Below are 25,139 nucleotides of genomic sequence, written 5' to 3' on the forward strand. Positions count from 1 at the left end.
CTTTTAAATAAGATTTTTCCTCAGTCTATCTAGTATTGCGTTCTTACTAGGCAGTATGCTAACAATCTATGAAAAGAAAACTACTGCAGCTGAAAATTGAGCTTTTTCACAGGGAGAGTGAAACAAAAGCATAAGAACTAAGGCTGACACAATTCAAAAAACAGACTCTTCCTGGTTTCTGTGAGGATGCTTTGGGGCTCTCTGGCTGTCCTGTGCTGGCTGAGGAAGGACGTGTTGGCATGAAGAGATCTCTGGGTTATGTGACTCCCTTGCTCACTGTCTTCCTGGACCTCTGGGGTGAGGTCACTTGCTGGCATCACAGCCTTCAGGCAGCTCTGACTGATGTTACGATGGGGAGGTTCTCTTGGCAACACCAGAGCTGCAGTACTGCAAGTGACTTATGGTCATGTTAGCCCTCGTCATCTGATCTTGTACTGGATATGTGTCAGTGGTTCATGAAAAGTGAACCTGTAATCTTTAGGAAATTGCAGCCAAAATGCCAGGCTGATGCATGAGATACAGTTGTAAAGGAAAAAGACTGGTGTGCTACTGTTTCTTCTGAGTTCTTTGCTAATGGTAAAGGAGTGGGCACATATCACTAAAAAAATCTCATATACAGTGGTGCTTTTTGATGGGTTTTTATTCCATACATTCATTAATCACACTACCCAAGTCTGATTTACTGATACACAAAAGTACTTATGAATAAAAATTCCCATGACTAGTACCCAGCGAAACACAGAATCATAGAATCATTTCAGTTGGAAGAGACCTTCAGGATCAGCATCTTCCATTCCAATCAACAAGTTGAGAGAATTTCCAGCTACAAGTTGACTATTTCATCAATGAAATGATGAAAGAGAACCTCTTATGGAATCACTATTATTTCAGCACTTATTTTTTTCCTGCTCAGGATACAGATTTGTGGATATCCTGTGCACAGGAGTGAGAATATGGGTTCTGCCTCTGCTCTTGAAGTTATATATAAATTACTGGTTACTCACAGGAATTGAAGAGTTAGAATTGAGGAAACTGTTCTGCAACTTTTTGAAGAGTTTTGTAAAATATAATATTAATTTCTAAAAACGTGTCATCATTTCCACCAATTAATCCATTGGTATTTGCAATGTTACATGATGAAGTATCCTTGACTTGAGAGATATTGTGTTTTAGTGGATTTCTGAAATAGGAACACTGAGGTAAACCTTTCCAGGCAAATGCGTCTCACATGTGCAGAAGAGGAGGCACTTCCAGAGGACAGCAACAGCCACATATTCAGACCCAGACCCTGTACAGTGCTGTAGGAGGGAGGATGTACCACTGGGAATGGCTGAGATTGTTTTAATAGAGTAACACCCTGTCAGTTGAAAAATAATTACTCTGAGAAACTTTTCTGGGAAATGGAGAGAAAGTCACTGCTTTCTGCTGAGGGGGAATCCCCCAAATACCGCTAAAATGAGCTATGTTCTTAGGGGGCAGCAGAGTGACAGAAAGCGAGCTCTTCCGATACAGCTGCCAAGAAACTAAGACACAGAACTCAGCACCAGGCTCTGGTCTACTCAACCCGGTTAAACAGCACAACTGTGCTGTCTTAGTATAGATAAACTAGCTGTGCCTCTTAGGTTCTCCTTAAATTAATAGTTCATTTGTTAATATTTTTGGGGGGGAGGATACTGGTTCATGTGTATCCTTGTGCTTGTATGTGAGCTCAGACTACGAACTGCAGAGATGGCTTAGTGAAGGTTAATGGAGCTCTTGGGTTCATGTAACTCATATGCATCAGAAATAACTTACTAAAACAGGGGAGGCTCCACAAAATCAAATCTCAAAATACTTCATGCAGAGTTCATAACAGACTAAATAACACTTCTAGACAGCTGCAATGTAATTTTACTGAACTGAGATAAAACAAATGCCAAGGAAATGTCACACTGAACAAAGGAAGGGTCCCTCCTGTGTCCCTTTACAAGTATTTTTTTCTCTATTATTCCTTTTGTAAACAGGGATGGAATAATAATGAGAAGAGCAAGAAACATGGAAAACCAAACTGAGCTCTGGACCACTCCCTTCCTCCTCCAGTTGATACAGGAGTATACATTCCTGAAACCTCCTAATTTGAAGTAAAACACAAACAGCATTATCTCCCTTATCTTGGTAAACACTGGAAGCACTACAAACCTGGCACTATATTGTGAAATCAGTTGTGTGACTGCTGAGGAAACTAAGGAAGAATGAGTCTTGTTCTTTTGTTCTTCCCACAGAGAGCCATACAGAATTTCAGGGCAGAGAGGAATACAAAAACATATATAGGCTTGCCTCTTCTCTTCCCAAGATATCTGCCACTGCAGGTGAGCCAGTGTGACAAGAATAGTAAATACTTTCTTAACAGCAATAATTTACATATTTGGGAGAGAAGGGGGAAACAATTCTTTCTTTGTTCTGTTTGTGTAATAGTAAAACACTCTAATGCTCATTAAGAATTGTATCCCCAGGGCATAATTTGGAGGCAGATGACCTATATAGTTTCCAAAGGCTTAATCTTAGAGGAAGAATGGTCTTAGATCATCTGAAAATGAAGTGTACGCTACACAATGGAAAAACTTGAAGGGTTTGGAACTCAATTTTCATTACGGAAAAGAGAACAATTTGTGCCACTTGGCAAATAATTCTCCTGTGCTTTCATCTTTTCAGGTTCAGTCAGTAAAGAGTAGACTAATTTTACAGTGAGGGTTTCCTGATGGGGATGCTGTGGCAACTCCATGGAGGTGGAGGCTGTGCCAGCAGCACAGTTAATCAGCCACCTCCCAAGTGCCACAGGACTCCTCAGAGGGCTCCACAAAACTACTTCATATAGGTTAATTGTGGGTTATCCAAGCTCAGGTTCTTTGTTCAACCAAATTCTAATTCACAAAAAGACATTAAGTATTTAAGTCTGGAACAAGTCTGACTGAACTCTTTTCCACTTAACTGTCTTTCAAATTGCTTTTTCATTTCTCTTCGATAATAATAATGACTTCAATTTAGACAGAAACTTTAATCTAAGGACACTATATTATTTTGACCTGCTCAGTCCAGCCCACCAAAAAAGAGGAGTTCTAAAATCCTGTTACCTCCTATACAACATGAACAGTGTGTGTTCTTGTCATGGATATGAAACTACAGTTAAATTCCTAAAACCATGGAGTGACTGCAATAGAGGTAGAACCAAATGTAATGTCTGTTGATTGTAGTTGAATACTCCTATGATGAAATCTAGCCCTTAAGATGCAGGTTTGTTATAAAAATGATGTCCTATATGTCACATAAATATATCTTCTGTATGGCTCAGTAGCATGTCTATATATTACTTCACAATATATGGAGATTATATGTGCATGTGTGAGACAACATCACATAAATGCACTTTGTTTCTGGATTATGTACAATAAATACTAAACAGTAGGTGACAACATATTATTTCACCATTAAACATGGTAAAAGAAATAATATATTAATAATGTGAAGGAATTGTTACATAGAGCTAGATCCCTAAATTCTTATTCAGTTAAACTCGTTAAGGATTAAGGATTATGCTCCATATCATCGTTCACCAAACATAATTACTGGGTTGCAAGTTGTGTTGTCTGCCACTGTGTCCCCTTAATGTACAATCACTTTGTCTGGTATTAATGAAGAAATTAATTCCCATTCTCACTTTCCTGCAGCTTATATGCTGGCTTTTACTGTTCTCAGTTTTAGAAGTTTCTTTTTCCTTATGAATCTTTGGACAAGCCAGAGCAAAAATAGCTAAGACATCCAAACTTGCAGAAACTTTCCAACTTTTTTGTTCTTTTTTCCCTCAGGCAGTAAAAGACTACTGAAATAGGAAAAGAAAATAATTCTTTTCCCCAAGGAAATAATTTGGAGTGCAGTGTGAATGTATTTTTTTTCTGATAAAATGTCTTTAGAACTCTTCAGCATGAATAAATAAAAACTGTATACCAGTTCTGTAAGACAGAACTTTTAGGATCAGCTGCCTTTCTTGATGTTCTTTGGTCATAAGTCAGTCCTTAGTCGTCTTCTCTATTTTCTGGCTGCAGTGCAGATATTGTTTGCAACTATGTTGGTCCTTGAGTAGAAACATTGGCCTAGGTGTCCTTGTGCTTTTACTTCAGACTAACTTAAATCCAACGCATCCTTTTTCTAGCTATAGAATAAGGAAATTTATTGCCCTGAGATTGTGCTGTACGAATCCCTTGTGAACACCACAATTACATTAATCTTGTTTACTCTGCTCTTTCTCATATGGAAGTTATCTGTTGGGTTTTTTTCTGCCTACTGTATGATTTCCTCAAAAGAAAAAATCTGGACAGAAACAGAAGGGAATGGCTTAGCAGTTCCCAGGAACACAATGAAAGGTTTACTTGAAAGCAAATCCATACACTGCACACTGGATCTATTCATAATCATGTATTTGTTATATCTGTTTCCCAGGTAGACAAGAAAACAGGGACATTCCCTTGAGGAGTTTTAGTAACATTACTTTTTATGTTCCCCAAGGGCTATTAGGTCTCATGAAGTTCTGAAAGCACCTTCTGGAGTTGTATACGGTATCTATTCCCTGTCAGAAAAACAACTCTAAGAGCTGGGTGGACTGTTCAGAGAAAATATGATGTGGTTTCACTGTCTAACCACAAAGTACCTGATTCCAGACTGATGTCCTCTGGTGTCTTTGGCAAAAGCTATGGTATCCATCCACCTGAACCCTTGCCTTGAAGTTTTGTTAAAAATCTGTCTCTGAGACCATCCAGCATTCCAGTTTATATGGTTAATTTCTGACTAGTGACATTAGTCATATGTACTTATTTTTGAATCCTGACAGGACAGCTATTTCCAGTGTAAATACTTGTCTGAATTTAAGAACATGGGTTTCTGAAAAAACTCACAACTTTGAAGTTGTATGTGTATCTACGCTATTGAAAATCTAAGACCAAAAATGGTCTTGAAAAGGAACAAAGTGAAAGAATACTTCTCCTAAGTAGCAAGTGATATGACAAGAGGAAATGGCCTCAAGTTGCACCAGGGGAGGTTTAGATTGGATGTTAGGAAAAAATTCTTCACGGAAAGGGTTGTCAGGGATTGGAACAGGCTGCCCAGGGAAGTGGTGGAGTCACCATCCCTGGAGGTGTTTAAAAGGTGTTTAGATGAGCTTCTTAGGGACATGGTTTAGTGCTAGAGTTAGGTTAGGTTATGGTTGGACTCAATGGTCCTGAAAGGTCTCTTCCAACCGAAATGATTCTATGATTCTATCATAAGTATGGATGGTACTAGTTTTATTTAAATCTTAGTGGAGTATCCCAGTAATATTTGCTTAAGTCTTAACACAATGTGAGAGAATACTGAGTTAGAATTGCTATTTCCTGTCTTCGTAGCAGCATAGAAAATGTGATCTCACCTTACAATAGTATTGATATTTTCATTCATGATCTCAACTAATGACTTCATGTGTATCCGTTGATCTATTTATATAGACCCCTCTTGCAAAGATCTGTATGTTTGTAGTAGGAAAAACAAATACAACTGAAAATACAAATAAACAAATAAACCTGAAAAATTATTTAAAAATTCAAGCATGTAATTTTTTCCCTTATCCTTTAAGATGCATTTATGTTATTGTGCTCATTATTTTGAGATATAAATAAATTACTTCAAAATCTAGTAAATGATCTTGCAAGAAACTATAAAACTAGTAGGAAAGGGCTTTTTTTGTTCCACACTACTTGAAACTGATGGCTCGCTAAAGAATGATAAAACCTGGGAATAGCTGTAAAGCACTTTGTGTAGGATTCTGTTTCAAATATATAGTAGCTTACTCCTGGCTTTGTTTGCTTGCTGACATGTTTCTCAGGCATAGGTTGAAAGAAAATCAATCACCTCTCAGTCTTTCACTCTTCCCTGCCATTGTATAGTACTTAATATTCTTCTCTAAAGCTTCAATGACTGAGCGCTTTTCTTCCCGTTTTTTCTTTGGGTCTATACAATAAGTCAGAGATCCTTTGCATACTTTCCCTAATTTTTCATAATTTTGTGGAATTACTTTCTAGAAAGTACAACAGAAGCATATATTTCTTCTTGCCAGTACTCAGGAAAACAGATATTGCTTTTGTTAGCATTACTTAACTCTGGGTGCTTTTGTTATAAAGAGCAGTAGGAACTGAATCTGAGTATGAAGAACTGGGAAAAAAAAAATGCATCAGTGGAATGTGCTGGGCTCTGTCCTGCTCTTCTGAGAAGTGCTGAGAGCTCCATCACATACTTAAAAATAGACTGCACTGTATCCTCAGTAATAGGACTAAGCAGATAATTTGATCTAAACAACTAACAAAATTAGCTTCATATTTACTAGAACCTGTCTAAAGGCAGAGGACTATTTTCAGCAACATTTCTATAAATAGCTCCTGGCATGTAGCTATTCTATGAATAATTCACAAACCAGGATGCTAAAATTGGAGCTCCTTTTGAGTTGATAAGCCTTAAAATATATTGGTATTTCTTAAATGAGCAGACAAAATTTGTTATCCTGCACAAATGCAAGTACAAATTATAAGCTCATACTCAAAAATATATTACAGTATTCACCTAAGGCTCTGTCAGCAATTTTGCTTGCTAGAAAAGGAGTACAAACAATTTTTGTGTACATTTGTTTAATAATTAGAATGACTATTTGTGGAAGATTTTGTTGTTGATTTCTTTCCTGTCTACAGAGGACAGTGCATTAGGAAAGAAAAATATTGAATCATTTAATCTTTTTCATTCTCATTTTCTTCATAGGCAGTTTGCACTGACGTACTTGTCCAGTAAGAGATAATCTTTGATGGGTATATGCCTGCTGACCCGGTCACAGGTGTGGTAATGTTCTGACTCACAACTGATTGATGTCGCATGTGAGAAATGAACCTGGCTTTGCTGCTGTGGCCATTGCGTTTTCTTTGGAGATCTCTTGGTTTTGTCCTTGGTGGAAGGCAGAGGGAGGTATAGCCGTAGGGCTTGCTTTAGGCAAACAGCGGAGTACTTTTTAATGAAATATATTCCAGTCACAATCTACTTTGGTACTGTTAGTCTGATTTTTAATATGCTCATTTGTTAATAGGTCAGTACCTTTATGAAAGGCAAAATAGTCCTCAAGACATTATCATGTTTTTTCAGTTCTTTCCATTTTCAGTGTTTCCAGGGTATTCCCAGTAGAATTATTGATTTTGATCTTGCGTCATATCATTGGCGTTTCCTGTCTTCCCTTCCCTAAGCCCATTCTTTCCACTTCTTGAGTAACTAGTGCATTTTTCACGCTGTGCCCACTATTTAGCACATTCTGCGATTCCCTGTTAGTGCCATCCTTCTTCTCATCACCAGCTATTATTGTACCAGTCTGTTCATTTGAGATTGATTTTGTATTTTATCCAATAAGGATGATATGTCTTCCATTTACCATTTATAATATAGGCATTGTTCCAAAGAACACAATTCAGAAGAAACAGGGTTTGTGCCATGTGACAACTGAAGTAGCAAAAAAAGTATTTGGACGCATTTATCTGCTCAACTCTGACTTTCTACATTTGTGCTCTTGAGAGTGCTTGTAAGGTATTAGCTCTGGGTACAGGCTTTGGCTGTAAGCCCACATAAGTCTAATTATGGACATCTAGCCAGCTTCCCCTATACCTTGGTTTCAGTGGGAGACAAACCCAAGAAGAAGGTCTGCAAAGAAGTCCTGGTGCCCACTGACCCTGACTGGAAAATGCACAAGTCAAGCCTCCAGATGTACCCTAGCATGTATCGACCGCTCAGTCTAGAGACAGACTCTGTCACCAAAAGGTGCTTCACTTGTAGAAAACAGATTTTGTAAGGGAAATGTACCAGAAACTACACCCATCATGCCGGTTCTCACTTCAGAATCAGTGGTGTAAAAATATAAGGAGAAGAAAGGCCCGGTGAAACTCATGATGTGCTTGGCTCTCTCAAAAAAAAAAAAGAGTACAAGCCAGCTATCTATATCTATATATCTATATATCTATATCTATCTGTATCTATCTCTGCAGTTGTTCCTAAGCCTGTATGGCTTCCTCCGTGCCACACCTAATCTGTGTGGTGCTGGGAATGTCCATACTGCAACATGCCTATAGGTGGTTTGCTGGAAGGTTTTCCTCTGGCATGCCTCTAGGGAAACAGCCATGGTGGTCTAGAATGGAGCTCTGAATTGGATTTACAGGTCACTTGTAGAAGTCAACCATGGCTTAGCTACTACCCACTGTTAGGCATTAAGGGTTTATTCTGAAGTTCCCACTACTTCCAGTATTATCTTTGGTCTTTCATCCAGTTACTTTTCAAGGAAGTTGATCTTCAAGCAGAGTGTGGTAATGAATAGACACCACAGCACTCGCTATACTGTGGAATCAACCGTGTCATTTTGTTAGACGAGAATTTACCCAGCATCAGTGATTGTAGGTCTGAGCACATTGCAAAGCCTTATTGACTGGGAATGGAGAGGATGCGCTCTGTTTAGTGTAAAGATGTCTTTAAAAGGATGATGCTGATTTTAAAATGCTTTGAATTCAAAGAAGAGTTCAGCAGAAAAAGCAGAGACTCCGAAATAATAGGCCTGATCTCCAGATGTGAATTGACTGGATAATTTTTTTTCTTTTTAACTTAAAATACCATAGTATATTATTTAAGATATTTCTTAAGCTTGTGTTTTTAAGTTGATGGTGGTAGGTAAGCTGATCATTAGTTCCCCTTGCTGCAGTCAACACTTTGTTCAAGCAGACGCGTTAAATAACGGCCTCTCCAAAACAACCAATATATATATATAAAGGTACCTTTAGGCAGTGTAGCATGGTGGGTTTTGTTTTGGTTTGGTTTTTTGTTGTTTTTTTTCCTTCTTCTCTCCCCAATGCCTGTCATAAAGCATTTTAGTTAAACTGATATTAATTGGAGTAACTGTTCCAGAATTTGGATATATGCCCTTGGAAGGATTGCTGAAAGTCTTTCCAGTCCAGTGAACAAGTTACTAGATCTGTCTGTTTTGGACTTTTAAGTAAAATCATATATATATGGTGCATGAACCATAATCGTGCATTCTTGTAATCTTGGGATGTTTAGGTTAACAGTGTATTTGGCTTGAAATGCACTGATTTGTAGCACAGATAATTTGGTTTCAGTCATTATTAAAAAATAATAGAAATAACAAAATTCAGCATATGAAGTGATATGGAGGAGACTGGAGGAATCTGTCAAAACTTAGCAAAACTCTACAAATGTAGGAGTAGTTACATCTATACAGTCCTAAAATTACTTCAGCCCTTTGAAGGCAACCACGAGGCTGATGTGGCCCCCTGTGAAAATGACTTTGATACCGGCTCTAAAGAATCTCTCAAAACTGAACAATTTCAAAAAGGTCCCTGGAAAAAGAAACAATCCTATAGAGACAAGTGAACACAGCAAAAGCAAATGCCCAACAGTTCAGGGGCTCTGAGAGGAACATGTAAGAAAGCATTCCAAGATCCCAAACAAGGAGTGTGCAAATACAGAATAATTAGCATTTTGGAGGGAGAAGAAAGGAGAAGCTTAAGGCCTTTAGTAAGAAATTAGCTAACAATAGCATATTTTCCACAGAGGAAGCAAAAATATTAGAAAAGAAAGATATATTTACTAGTTTACTTAAAAATTGCAAACGTTTGGGAAACTAATGATGACATGATATAGCCAATCTTTAGAACTGCAATAGAAATTCATGAGAATGCATGAGAGAAGAGTAATATTTTAACATGAAAAAAAAATGCTAAAAGATTACTTTCTGGAGGTAAGGGTCCGGAATAATTAGGAAATGAAGTTATAACATCAGTTGTTCTTAAATGTTAAATGCTATTAAAACAGGAAAATCACAAAATACAAATAGTGTATGTCCAAGAATACTAATGAGAAGGGGAAAGCAAGCATGAGACAATACCTTGTTTCAGAAAAATTCTAAAGGAGAAAAAACTGCAACCTTGTTTCTGTTTAACAGAAATAGGTGATATGGGCTTATCAGGATTTTTGTTCAGTAACTACCATCACTGTTACCATCCATTTAGAAAGTGATCTGTGGAACTGTTTGAGAAAACCTGAATTGGTCATGTCCTTTGTACAGAGATGGACTCAATGACCAGTCTTAACCTTATTTAATTTCTGTGGCGTTTCAAAATAGGAGAGAACTATAGACAAGAGCAATTTATTCTATGCCTGACAGAGAACAGTGAATGCAATATGAATACCAGTAGCATCTGGGTAAATTTTTCTTCTCTATGAACAGCAGCAGTGAACCATAGCCATTAGTGTAGCTTTCTCACTTGACAAATCTAGAGCTGGGCAAATTTGAATTCTACAGCTACTGTCAGTATTGTATCAAAATCCCTTTTCTTTCATTTTCTCAAAAAAACAAACAAAAATCTAAAATTCAAGGCTCTCAGTATCGTCTGGTGATTTCTTGTACACTGGCCTTATCAGAGAAGCCGTTGTCATTCTGTCTTCAGAGAGTGTTCAGATCCCCAAAGGAAGAAGAGTGTGTCTTCACTTCTCCTTCAGGCCAGGGGAAACACAAATTAAGCCAACGCATGCCTCCCCTCTCCTTGTGCATCCTGTCCATCAGGGGTAATGTCATTGTCTAGTCTGACAAGTGGAGGAACAGATCTGCCTGTGCATCCCTCCACACGCAGACAATGCTGGCGGAGCTGGAAGAGCAGACGAGTAGTGTTTGTGTCTTTCCTCCTGTGCTGCTTTCTGGAGCTTGAAGCTCAGCACGGGAGAAGGACTGGGGGAAAAGTAGTGTAAGTTACAGGTGTTTAGGGAAGAGGAATAGTACTTCTCTGCCCACTCCAAAATTCCACAGTCTAGTCCCTGGTAGCACTCACAAAAGCAAAGCTATCGCTTCATGAAATACTTGTTAATGATAATTGTGTGTTTCAGCCAGTACAGTTTTTCATGGTTGTGTCCTTGGGTTGAGAAAGACCACCTTAGAGAAGGGAGTGATTAATATTTCAAAAAGATAACCACCATGATCTCAATAAATGAGACATTCTGAGATCACTGATTCAGTCAATATTTCCATTAAAAATTTTCTTCAAATGCATCCTCTTTTTCATTGACAAAGAGGAGGAGAACAAGTATGTATGTCCCCAGGTTGAAGTTGTATTTTACTGCTTGAAACAAAGGACAGAACATTGCTGCTCTTCTGAACATCATTTATTGTCCAGCAGTGTTTTACACCAAAGCAAACACAATGGACTTCTTACTGAAAGGACTAATGCAAATGCTCAAGGTTTAATTTATAGAAAGGTTATAAAACCAAAAGAAACCAGCTACTTCCTCTGCCCTTAGTCGTTGATCCTTCACATCCCTCAATAGAAATAATTTTCTAAGAAATGAATATTTAAAATAGAAGCTGTCTCTTTAAATCAATAAAAATAGATATACTGAATTAAACATGTTTCATAAATGAGCAGGAAATAAATATTAGAAATAATAAAGATAACTTGTCTTTGGAAATGAGAGATTATGAAAAAAGACTGGTGGCATAGAGTGCATAATGTAAAATGAGATAGAGGTCTTATTTTCCTTAAGAAAACATTTAGCCATTACCAAAGAAAGGGTCAGCGTTCATGCCGTTGCTTTTTTGATAATAAATCACAGTCTCACAAAGAGCCACAATCCATAGGCTCCATAGTTAGCTTTTCTAAACAGAATTTGTGATGTTATTCTTTCATGAGCATTCTCTGTAAAAAGCCTCTTGTCTCTCCAAAACAACTGTTTTCTGTCTCGGATCACGATAATAAGTCTGTAACACTTCAGCAAAAGTTAAATCTGGGAAAACAATCATGGGGAGCATAAACTACTCTATATCTAGTTTTACTTTTTTTCTGGATGCTGCAATTTGCTTCAAAAATAGATTTTATGAAACTTTGAAGGGTTTATGATAAAAATGATGTAGTAGGCGGTCTTTGTATTTTGCAATTTCTAGTACTTCTCCTGATTCAAATGCATTGGACCAGCACTAACCAAAATGACTTACATATCAAGTTACTTTGTGAGAGACACCTGAATAAATGTTCTGGCTGTGGTGCCGAGAAATATCTAAAAGCTGTTTAAATTGAAAGAAACTCTGAAGATCTCAGAAAATGACTCTAAATAAGGACAAGAGCAACCATTTAAAGCCACTGGGGTCCTATATTGTCAATGTACAGCCAATGGGTGGAACTGTGGACACACTGATTTTACTGTATCACTGCCCTGCAGATATTCACATTCACTGACTTGAGCTTTAACAAAATATGGGTGTGGGTTTATGAGCAAGTATGTCTGGAGGGCAAAGAAAGATCAGCCAAAGACGACGACTACAGCACTGAAATCTGAACTCCTTGAATTGTGCTGTATAGATTGCTGATCACAGCAGGAGGTTTGGAAGGAACAAGGCAGAATGCATTGCTGTACCATCTGCTAATACACAAGTATTTATTTTAGCAGTGTCTGCAGGACCAGTATAGCAGAAGGTCAGTAAATTATCTTTATAAACTTCTTATTAAAAAGGATTAGAATGCGAATCACCTATTTAACCTCGTGACAGTCACAACTGACAGATTTTTCTATGTTGTAAGTGAATTTGTAATATGACAGAATGTAGAAATATATGGGGCATACCTAACTCGAGAAGTTTTATGTACAAATTCAGTAGAGGCATAAAGATATCTCACTATTTGTACACCTTCCTACCTTAGAGGAACTTCTTGTCGTCTTTGCTTCTGGTTTCAGTATACTTTCCTGGGCCAGGAGGGACTTCTGTAGGGCTGGAAACTAATTTTTGTGTGCCATAGTGTGGAATATAGCTTCTTGTGTGCCTTACCACTGTATTTTTGCATATCTAACTTAATTGCATGTGTTACTAACACATGTACTTTTGAGCTTGTTAAACAGTAATGTCTGTATCATTTTCATATAAGCATATTAATCACAAAGAGAAAGAAAAGCAAGAGCACTTGCAAAATTTGTGTTGGGGACTGAGGAGGTGTCTGAGAGTCAGTAAATTCCTGCCTGTTAGGTGGCGGGCAGAGGCAGAAGTAGGATTGGCCTTTAGGTTAAAGAGTCAGAGGGGAACATGAGGCTTTGAAAAGACAAAAATGCAGACCGTATTCTTTGCTTGTGGCTAAAGCTGATTCTCATGGGAGATTGTTAACACGTGTTTTAAATATTTTGATAATTGTGAAGTATGCAGTGACAGGATGGGAAACAGGTCAGTGGCCGTCTTCGTATCTTGAGCTGGTTTTAGGATACATGCAGAAAGGACTGAGTAGTGCTGCAAGTCAGAGAACAAACCTACCCATGAACCAGGTGTCCGCCATGTTGACCAGAGATACATTTAGGACAAAAATATGACAGATTCTCCCTATATGATGTAATGTGCATCTCAAAAACTCTAATGAGTTTCTCAGAATACTTCAAAAAAGAGTAAGCAGAATAAACTGTGAGGACAGAGGAGTTGCTGAAAAATCTATTAGAGCACTGGGAGAATAAGTACCAGAATAAATTTATTTAGAAAAGGAACAGACTGAGAAGTACTAGTAGTTGTAGTGCAAGTGTGCAAGGATATTATATCCTGTGTCTAAAATGGAGAGATTTATACCAATAGATAATTATTTCTTAAATATAAAAGTGAATAAAAACCCACTGTCATTAGGTAGAATTCAGTTTAACTAAGAGTCATGGCTGTTAATTAACTAAGAGTTGTTGTGGACAAAGTGGCAAAGAAAATGGATCGCAGTATACTGTACAACATTTCTGCATCTCGCATAGGAAAGAAAAAAAAAGCCCAGGAGATATCTCAGTATCTCACTAACAAAATAATTTTCCAGTCATTCAGAATCAACCAATCCAAGAACTTCACTCAAGTCTATACTTGTAGCCCTTAGTTTGCTGCTGAAAAAATTGAGAAATACAAATTCAGTCTTAATGGCTTTAGAATAAGAGCTGTGATGCTGGAAAAATCAGTATGTCCTCTTCCAATAAAAAAGAAGAAAAACAAAGATCATGTTATCACAATCACTCAATTGAAAACTGTTATTCATGATAACGTTGCACTGGGAAGTTATATAGACAATGACTTGGATGTGAATCATCATTGTATAAAAATGCCAGTGTTTCTTTTTGTCATAGAGTTTATGAAGTGTTCAGTATTTACTGAAAATTTTTTTTAGGACTTGATGAAAGCAAATGCCAAAAGGCAATTATATGAGCTCACAATTACTCTTTCTATACACTGGATAAAACTATTTTTCCTCTAGGAATGGACCATACACAACAGAGCCTGATTGAAAACTAGGAACAGAAGCACATCACTAATTGTCTCAGATTACTTGAGCCACATGCAGGGGATGTCCCATCCTGAGCCTTTTGGCAGGGTACCCTGCAGCGTCCCTGCTGTGGGCACACTGGGGGTGGATTACAAGGCAGGCAGAAAAATGTTTGGGCTGGTAATGGGCAGTGGTTTGAAGTGTGACCTGCAGCTGCTGGTGAGGGGTATTGCTGAGGGGCTCGCACTGCTTGACATCTTCAGGATAGTGGAGCAGAATGACACCAAATTTGGGGGAGTAGCTAAAGGTCAGAGCTGCTGTTCAGAGGAGCTATGAAATGCTGGAGGTGGGGACCTGAAGACCAACAAAGGTTATAAAGTTTCATAGCCTGTTTTGTATAAACCAGCTTCAGACTATTAAGGAATCCTTGGCAAGAGTTTTGTCAGCTATTTAAGGATTCATTTGCTGTGAAAGAGCAACTACCAAGTATTATGTTTTAATTACACTACATTTCAATGGTGGTGGTGGTTTTTTGTGTGTGTTGGTTTTTAATTTAATTTAATTTATATATATGCGTGTCTTGAAATAATTACCAGGAGGAGTAGCCTCCAAAAGAGTTATTTAAGGTTCTGATTTTGGCAGATTTTACTGTACTGTAGCCATGAAGACGTCCTGGCTGGGGAGCCAGGGGCACAGAACAGATCCTGGGAATGCACTGAGACCAACAGTGGGGGGGAAGTCTGCACGGCCCTTTACTCCTCTTAGTAAATTAATTCCTGAAAGTATGTTAAGTAACTGCTATTCAAGATGAATCAGTTATCAGAACAGAAGTTATGTCCAGGCTGAATAATATAACATTACAACTGACACTGCAAACAAGGCTTTTTGTATATCTGAAAAATAGCTACTGATTTAAAAAGTAAATCACTGAGTGTGTTAGACTAACTTAAAAGAAAATAATCAGTTGAATGATGCTGATCTCACAGGAAACTTAATTTGACGGTGAAGAAAACAACCACCGTTTTGGATGTTCTCTTAAACGTAGATTTTAAAATAATTCCTTGGCTAAGCTGAGGCAACAGAAGTAACTTTCAGGCTTAAATTTGCTTTGCAGAAACCTTTTCTCTGAGTAAGTTATTTCCCAAAAGCTTCCAATTCATTGTCATTCTGAGTAAAATATGTGCAGGGCATATTATGAATAAGAGGTCACAGTTCTTCAAGAAAGCTTAAGAATTTAGCAATTTGATTTCATTAACTAGCACTTTGTCATTAATTTCTACAATTATTTTATTGATGCAATAATTTGAATATTACATAATACCTGTGGGTTTTCTTATTTAATATGGTTGTAGACTTTTGTGATGTCTGAGCTTATCTGACTTTTTTGTAGTAAGACACCAGACATAATCAGTAGTTGATTTCTGCAGATATGAATTACTAAATATTCAAAGTTCCCTACTTTATGTGTCAGAAAAAGCATATTTGTTGTAACATGCTCATTTGCTGCTCTGCCTGATGTGCAACTCTCTTCTTTATGCAAGGGCCCAGCAACACCTGTGATGACAGCAAATAATATTGATCTGAGATCTCATTATACACTTAAACCTGTCACATGCTTGCTTTGAGAACAGAGAACGTGTATATCTGCAGCTGTATCTGTTTTTTTTTCATACCATCCTCTCTTCTATGTACTGTTTGTTACTTAGTACAGTAGCTCAGTGTTACTACACTGTTTTCTATGCGTTTTCTTGGGAAATTCTCAATACCATAGATTTAAAATGCACAGAATCTTATTATAAGAAGGCAGATTTGTTAGAATAATATGAAAGAGATTATGCAATATGAGCTGAGACTGAACACCACCATTTAATATTAGTAAGCACATATGTGACAGGTTTGTGTTTATGACATCTCAGATCAATAATATTTGCTGTCATGGAGGTATTAATGTATTCTGAACATACAGAAGTTCATATTTCTGTAAATCCAATATTAAAACTGAAGTCCAAACTCAAATAACATCTACAATGTAATATATGGAAAATTATTTAAGTTCTTAATTATCTCCTTGAAAGAGATATACTGAAACACATTTTGAAGTATTTTTCTAAAGGAGTGGTTCTAAAAAAGGAGGTCCATGAAAATCTATATAAAACTTTGGTTTTTTTTAATAACATGCACCAATAATTTAAGAATAATATTACTCACAGTGTTGTGATTGGCTCTTAATAAGAGAGTTTATGAAACTGCAGTTCTCTGACCTGAGTGAGTCTTTTCCAATTGTTCTGGTTCCCCCCTTATAAATAACTTTACAGCTTCAGGAGGATGTGAATACTATTTCCCCAAACCACAGGAGTGAGGAGGGCTACCTGCTTTCAGAAGCTGCTGTTATGCTGACTGATAAATAAATAGAAATATTAAATCTGCATTCACAGTTCCAACAATTGATTTGGTTAGAAGGCAGTGCAGCAGGCAGGTGACTGGTCTTGAGGGGAATGCAGGATGAAATAATTAATTTTGTGTTATCTGGGACTGCTTTAGTTAAGTGATTTAGAAGTCTGAGAAAGGCTCAGAAGTGGTCAGAATATTAAAATTACTTCAATTTCTCTTGAGGAAAAAGGTTTTAAATAAATAGGAGAGCATATTTTGTGAATAATTACAGAGTATGTTTTTCTTTCTTGTGAAAAGACAGATATAGAAGCAGCTGGCTAAGAGCTTACAAAATCCTATATCCACAGGCCTGGTATTTCCTATTTAACCTGCTTTTGGCTATAACTCAAGCTCCAATTTATGATTGTTTACTAACTTATAAAAAATCTGCCTGGTTGTTTCCTTTGCTTTTCTGATGAGCAAACCTCTGTCATGAAGTGGAAGAGGGCATAGAATAGCATATATAAAAAAGTATATATTATGTGTGATACTACCGTAAACACAGTTACCTCCTTAAATGTTAACTGCTTGTATCACTAACATTTTGCATTGAGTTTGCTTCCCTAAGCACGCACATTTTGCAGCATATTTAGTTCATTAATATGAATCAGTTGTATTGTCAGAAGAGGGAGTTATTAGGAAACTATTTGTAGAAGCTGGCCAGTAAAGATGAAGACTAGAGATCACTTAGTTTTCGTCAGCATAGAGCTAGCTAGACAAATGGTGCTAACTTGCTTTGGCTGATATGTAAGTTATTTTCCTATTTATTAAAAAATCTTTCATTACTCTACCCAATGAGAAGGTCTTACAAATGGGGATAAGATGACCCATATAAGCGGACTTGTTATTTTGTATTCTGGTGTCTCGTTCAGGCAGAAAAAGAATTATCTAATTCCAAACAAAACCTTTAATGGCAGGAATAAAACAGTAACAACAAAAATAGTAATGTTTTTGAAATACTTTCAAGTGTTCTGGTAAATTATGCTGCTGTTAGAAGTTCAGTTGCCTTGAAGACTGGAGTCACTAATGAAAAAATGTGAAGCTGCAGTCTGTGCTTGCAGTGAAGTGTCACTGAATCTTGGAAGCAATGCTGTGACATAATAGCTTGTGTCCAAGTTCAGTCTCCTTTTTTTTCAGATACATTTCTTGACATTGTGCTGTGCACAACATTAAGAAATAATCTCAGAATTGTCTTTGCTTGAGCTTCACTATCAGCCAAACATTGTAATATGAATCTTAAATTCATGAGCAGAGACAAATGCTCCCTTAACTGAACTACTCAGGTTCGATTCCTGCATCTTGAAATGAAGGTAACTCCTTTCTTTCAGTGAAGGGTATCAAGTGGCCATCAGTGGTGGATGGGTGTCCTTCAGACAGCTAGATAATAATGTGCCATCATCAGAATCATTGCACTTGCAACTTTTTGTCCCTTTCTAAATTACAGTTCTGTGCAGCTGTCACTACAAAACAGCTACCTTTACACTTCTGTTTCATTTATATTACTTCTTATTGAATAGCATTCACTGGCCTTTCTGCTTAATATTCAATGCGTTCCAGAGCAAATACAATCAACTTTCTGAATTGGTGATAAAGATAACTTAGTACTGAAGTAGGAGGAATTGTGTCCTCTAGAAAATGAATTCCTGAATAAAGGAATGATTAAGATAATCATCTCCTGTTTTTTTTTCTTTTTAGCAAACTCAACAAAAACATGATTAATGCCAGGATGAAGTACATGAAGATTGATACTGTGTACTTTGAGAGTTCTTAAGAGATCTCCCTCTGAGTGCATTAAGATCATTTCTTCTTGAGAAAAAAAAAGGTGAGTAAAAATACTGAAGAGGTACAGATTTGGAGATCGGGAGCTGGTTGTGTGTGTGGTTTTGAAAAGTGAGGTCACATGAGGTGAACTGTTCCGCAGGTGCACCAAGTGCACACTTTTTAGCTGACCATGTGGGAAGTAGTGCACACTGCATCCTTCTGTAAAACAAGTACAATTTAAACTCTTTGATCTTGTTTCAGAATTCTTGAAATACATAAAAATGTTTAACACTTAAATGTTTTTTCTGTAGACCATTCGAAGTATTTTTAAGAATTATATGTACTGCTACTGCATTTCTGGTATTGGCTTGGAGGACCAAGAATTCTACTGGCTGGGTTCTTAGGTGGAATGATTAACATGTATAGAAACATGTGCTTGTGCCACACATCTTGGTTTAAAAACATGTGAATAATAGATCTGGTCTGGAATTCTAAGCTGCATTGTTTTTTTCTGGTTTTATGCTACTTAGGCTTAAATACAAGAATTTCTGAAATTTTCAGTTCATTTGTGTAGGTAAGAGAGGTTTTCCACTTATTCCTGAATTCTCCCTCATGAAAAGAATTCTGTATTCAATCAAACGCAGGCACACAAAGTCCTCACTTTCTTCAGGTTTTATCTCAAACAAGAGATCTCCTGCCTTGTGAATGTAAGCAGTAGGATGGATTGCTGTTCTTGTTAAAGGTGGCCTTTGACAGGACTCCTCCCAGAATATTGCTGCAAAAATTTACACAAGGCTTTTGAATTTTACCTGGTTTTCAGAGAGGATCCAGTAAGAATGCTTATGTGATGCTCTGAAGCATTTTTGTTATTGTACAGTATTGAAAAAGGGATTTCAGTGCCCGAATAGACTGGAGACTCTCCGAGGACTCCCTGTTCATTTCTTAATGGGCCCCTTATGAACTTCATGGATTTTAACTTGAAATTTCTAAATGTGTTAAATCTGTAGCCAGCTGGAAACACCATTTTCAGACCTAGAGCTGGATGTTGTTTTAATAGCTGTTACGCTGCATTTCCTGTTCCTGACAGTCACCTCCTCAGCTTTAGCTTTTTCTTCTTTATGTATTTTGTGAATTCTTCTTCCTTTATTGGCTAATGACTTGACCAAATAATAGAAGAAAGGTGGAAGCCTGGTTACCCGAAGGCAATATGCATATGATGAGAAAATAATTACTTAGTATTTGTATGCACACGTCTGTGTATACATATATAAATTTTTGTTTATAGTGTATATAATGTATATAACCAGCGTATGAGTGCTTTCAAAGAAGCAGTAATCATATTAATTGTGAACAACAGAGGAATCTGGTTTTAGCTGGAAGAAATAAAGGTCTCTTCACACAGCAGCAACCGTCTTAGAAAGCTGTTAAAGACCATGTGGTGTCTGATAGCACCAGCAGAGTTAGCAGTCGTGCGGGTGTCACTCATGCATGTTTTTGCATAGTTTCTTCCAGTATCATTTGTATATGTTACTTAAAATGATGCAGTGAATATTGTTATGTGATTTTACTCAACACATGGTTGATGTGTGTCATTGAGTGTGCATGAATAGGAAATAGATGAAGCTTTTTTTTTTTCTTTTTCCCCGGGACTGAAAGGTTAGAAGGCGCGTTGTATTGACCATTGCAGGAAGAACCAGTTGTGTTATCAACGGTCTCTGGTCTTTACCCATTGACTGAAGTTACTAGAGTAACTGGAACGACACCTGGGAGAGGGCCCAGGATATACTGATGGCAATAGCATCTTCTTTGGTGGCTACTGAATCGTGTTGCTCAGAAATAGGAGAGCAGACACCAACCGAGAGTTGGCCATGTTCAGCAATTAGTGATTTAGAGCATTCTTAAATCATGCAGGCTAAATAATTATATATGGTTTTCATATTGACTAATACTGTAGGAAACAGGGTAAATCAATTTCCAAGTAGCTAATGAAATTTCCGTTTAATTTTGCAGTGTTTTGTAGTACCATGAGTCACGTTTCCAACAAAAACAGTGTATTGTGGTAACTCTTATACACAGTATTCTTGTTATAAAATCTCACAAGAGGGATGAATGACTTTGTATTGCAAAGCAGCATTACAGTACAACACTCTTCATACTGACAAGCTCTTGAAATCTGTGAAAAGGAAGATTTTGGTGGCTATAGTTGTATAGTCTGACTCTGTGAAAAACATAGATTTTTGGAATCTAAAAACACAGCCATTCCAAAGATCAAAATGCAAAGTTTAATTAAGCATTCAAAAATAGATGACTGGTTTTAAATTTGCTTTTATTTTTTTAATGTTAATATTCCCAAGCATCCTATTATGTCAAGCAATTAATACACGTAACAGTTGCTTTCTGTAACTGTTCTTAATGATACTATACTTAGCTTCTGTTTGGGATTGTACTTGCCAGTCTTCTTCTGAAACATATTTTTGTGAAATTCAAATAATTGAAACCCATACAGCCATTATAAAATTTAAAGGCATGAAGTACATTAACTGCATTGAAAAATGAACATATATTTCACATCTATTTAAATTTTCAAAATTAAACTTAAAGCCATCTGAACTTTGAAACCTGCTGAGCTTGATTTCTATGTGGAGCAGCATTACAACACTCTAAAATGCTCACTTGGTTATACTACTGTGTTTATCAAATGGTGTCCAGCAAAAGCAACCCCCATAAAGGAAGTCCACTTTACATACTATGAAGGTCATTACAGAAAACTCCAGGCTTGTAGAAAAGCAGCACAGAGATGCCATCTAGCAGTAACTCTTAGAAATTTTGTAATATATAATAGCTCCTTCTTTCAAGATACTGCACTTAAGTGTAGGAGAAAGGAAAATTTTATATTTCGAGTCCTTTCCCTATATCTGGCTTTCTGCTGAATATCTACCCACCCTGCTGGAAATAAAACTTTACTGAAATATATTGTCATTAATAATTATATTTATTGTATTTTTCTATGTAAATACAGAGAACAATTAGAATCAAATTAACAGATATAACATTTATTTAGTCTCTTAAAATTGACATTCTGTAATTAGCTCTAAGAGTGTTTAAAATGAAGCAGTAGAGAGCTGTCTTCCATTTATTAAAGAAGAATTTCTAGAGCTGGTCAATATTCTGTTTCATGTTTAGAAAAAAAAAATCATGGGCAATAAATTACTGTAGTTGAAATAAAATCTTATGGTCCCAGACATTTAAGAGTAAACAATATATATTTGTTACATATTTTACCATAAGATGGCGATACTTAAACACTTTACGATCAGTAAATAACTTAGTAAGTTTGGCATAAAAGCCCCATCATAATACGAGTGGCTGTGGACAGCAGTCTTGAGTCTGTGATGGCCTGGTACTAACTCAAAGCACCTTTTTTTTTTCCCAGGCATTATTTCAAAGTAGTCAATCAGTATAATAAGTTATAATTTGATTATGTAATTAATTATGTAGGACATGAACAGGAACGTATTACGTATACTTTGAAATGTCTGATGGTTCATTTTCATAAGCTGAATAGTTTGTGAGTGTCAAGGGCATGTAAAAAGTTGTCTGTCTAGCCGTGACCATATTGCACAAGTCTTTTTGGAAAAGAACGAACTTAACATCCTCTTGTTTCCTACTGTTAATTTCATATGATATATTTGATTTCCAACCTGCAAGTCAGAAATTATTATTCCATTTCAAACTAGCATAAAGCAAGATAAATAACTGAGCCACTACTTGGATTTCTGAAGCAAGATTTCAATCACAACTTGTACTTGTTTTCTAAAAGAAATTATAAACAGTTTATATATACATTTTTTCACGGAAATATGAGATCTGTTGTTCATATTCAACAAAACTAAATTATTACCTGTCATGTGGCATCTTCTCTGTGCTTAATGTGCATCTTAACCAAGGATCTGAGTAACCATTTGATCTCATGTTTTCATTTCTGAAAATCCAATTTATTGATAGCTCTGGTAAACACCAGATTTTGATTAAAGGCTCTTATTTTTATATAATTTTAAGGACTTCTGAGCTTTCTGGCTCATGACCCATTCACGAAGTTGAAAGAGCCTGCAATGAACATTTTAATATCCCAGAAAATGTCACACAGACTGATGAATAAAAGGCCATTTTTATGCCCTCTGCACAGTATGCCACAGCAAAAAGGGCTAGAAGCAAAGTTTCAAAAGTTAATTTATGCCATTTCATTCCAGTGGGTCATCCTGCTTTGTGGTGCTGGATGGTGACAGACAAGTAAGATGGAAAATTTCTTCCTGCTTTTATTTTGGGGCCTATCTCTGATACCTGAATTAAAAGAATAGTTCTGTCAGCTGAAGCTTGTTTGCTTCATTAGTGGTTTTACTTCTCTTTGGATAGACAGTGACACAAATTTTGCTTTTCCTGCTTTCACAGTCCCTTTAAGTCTCTTAACTTTAATAGATTTAGTTAAGTGTAATAGAAGATACAAAAATGAAGAAAAATGAGTGTGTGAAAACCTGTAATTATAACATGAGTATGTGCTGTTATTCACACAGATGTGGAAAACTGTGCCTTGCTTGATGAGTCTCCTTACAGACGTAGCACTAGCTGGTACTTTCAAATAGCTCCTATTTAATAACATTGATATAATTAATTGTTTAGGTAATGTTATTAATACCGTACCACCTCCTGCCTTTTTGTCACTGTATCTTACTGATTAAAAAGCGGTCAGAATACCGCAGCCATAAATCAGATTTCCTTTTAAAGTTCTATCTTTATATTTTTAAAGAGGAACATCCCTTTCATATTGTTGTAAATTCAGAACATATTTTTATATGACAAATGTATGTGATTAATTCCTTTATTTTAAAGGAAAAAATCTGCCGAAGAGTTGAACCGTTGTCTCATACGGTTGTTTGGTACCTAAACAAGCATCATTAAAATGACATTCACCAGCACACAATGTAAATTGTGGCAATATGGTATGAACTACTGCTGGTAATGAACTGCACTACTGTAAGAATGTTTTCTCTCTCATTACTTTTTAAAAATGCTCACAGTTAGAAGGTTGCATGTCACAAAAAGACAAATGAGACAAGTTCTGTGTCTATGAGATGCAGCAGTACAGACATCTGCAGGCCTAGGGGGTTTTGTCATCATTCTTCTTAAGTGGTATAGTGCAATTCTGATTTTTAAAAATTATTTAATCTAAAATTCCTGTCACAAGCCAGGTGGCAGGGCTAAGACATATTGTTTACTTTTATCGTTAGTTCAGTATCAGCTGTGATGTTTTGGCAACCGGAACACAATTGAAAATAACAAAACTCTGCAGCAGCCGCGAGCGTGGCTGTAGTACTAAAATCAGGATCTTCACGTGATGCCTCCGGTTCCCCTTTAAGCGAATTTATCTCCAGCCGGAGGCTGTGTCTCCCGGCCCCTGCCGAGGGCGGTGCAGTCCCCGGGCGCTGCTGCTGCCTCTGTCCGCCTGCGCTGGACAGCTCCCGGTCCCGACCCGGCTGGCCCTGCGCTCCCGCCGCCGCCTCTTGTGCAGAACTTGTGCGTGGGGTGCTGCCGGGGGTCGTGGGGGGACTAGGGGTGCGGGCACACGGCTGCGCTGCGCGCCAGTGCCGCGGGCCCGCACCCATAGCCCCTCCGGCCGCCTGCACCCGCGCTTCCCCGCCTCGCACCGGGAAGCCCGTAATCCCGGGAACAGCCGTTTTCGCGACGAACTCTCCCTCCTGGCCGATCACACAACCAGGGACACGCACCCGCCTCTCCCCGGAGCGATCCAGCCGCGCCGCCCGCTACCGCATACGCCGTGCGCGGGCCGGCACCGCCCGCCCTGCTCCGCAGCCGCGGGGCGGCCGCACCTGCCGTCCGCGGGGGCGCCCAGCCGGCTCCTACCTGGGACGGATCGAGGCTGGCCAGCAAGGACAGCAGTAGGAGGTTGAGGATGTTGGCGGGCGCCCGCATCCTGACTCCGGGGCTGCCTCTCCGCGCCGCTCCTCTCGGTCATTCACTCCGCTCCCGCTGCAGCGACCGCGCCGGCAGCCGCACTCTCTGCCCGCCCGCCGGAGCCCGAGTGGAGGCGGCAGCGGCAGCCGCCCGGGGGACGCTCATTCCGCGGGCAGCCTCGGCGCGGGGAGGGCGAGCGAGCCCGGCGCTGCCCGTGCTGCCGGAGCGGCTCCCTGCCCCGTCCCACCCCCGCCCCTCCCCTCCGCCCCCGGCCAGCCCACCGCCAAACTTTGGGCCCGGGAGACGGCGACGGCAGCGCGGCTGGACGGGCGCGGGGGCTGGCGGCGGATGTGACATCACCGCCGCCGAGAGGGAGCCGCGGAGCGGTAGCGGGGAGCGGTCGGGGCTATGCTGAGCCGGGCTTAGCCGAGCCGGGCTTAGCCGAGCCGAGCTGCTGAAGGGCACCAGCAGCCGCAGGCTGAGGAGCAGCGCGGTTATAGTGCCATATCCCGGCTGGCGGGGCGGCTCTGCGGACCCCTCAGCCAGACTTTGGTTCATTACCCCAGCGGTGCCTGGCGGAGGCTCTTCCCTCCGCGCAGAGCAGCGTGCAGCCGGCACCGCTCTGCCCGC

At 38.5% G+C, this 25,139-nt stretch overlaps 1 protein-coding gene across 1 annotated transcript in view; it reads right to left on the reverse strand.

Moving 5' to 3' along the window:
* The window catches only part of OLFM3 (olfactomedin 3), a gene marked incomplete at both ends in the record, with an annotated part of 58,942 nt that extends 34,415 nt beyond the window's left edge, over positions 1-24,527 (reverse strand). The window contains one exon of the mRNA XM_080348890.1: positions 24,459-24,527. Within this exon, the coding sequence (XP_080205016.1) occupies positions 24,459-24,527 (69 nt within the window). The remainder of the gene's footprint in view (positions 1-24,458) is intronic.
* Between the last annotated feature and the right edge of the window lie 612 nt (positions 24,528-25,139).

The sequence above is a fragment of the Nesoenas mayeri genome, assembly GCF_963082525.1.
Source record: "Nesoenas mayeri genome assembly, chromosome: 8".
In the NCBI taxonomy this organism is placed as follows: Eukaryota; Metazoa; Chordata; class Aves; order Columbiformes; family Columbidae; genus Nesoenas; species Nesoenas mayeri.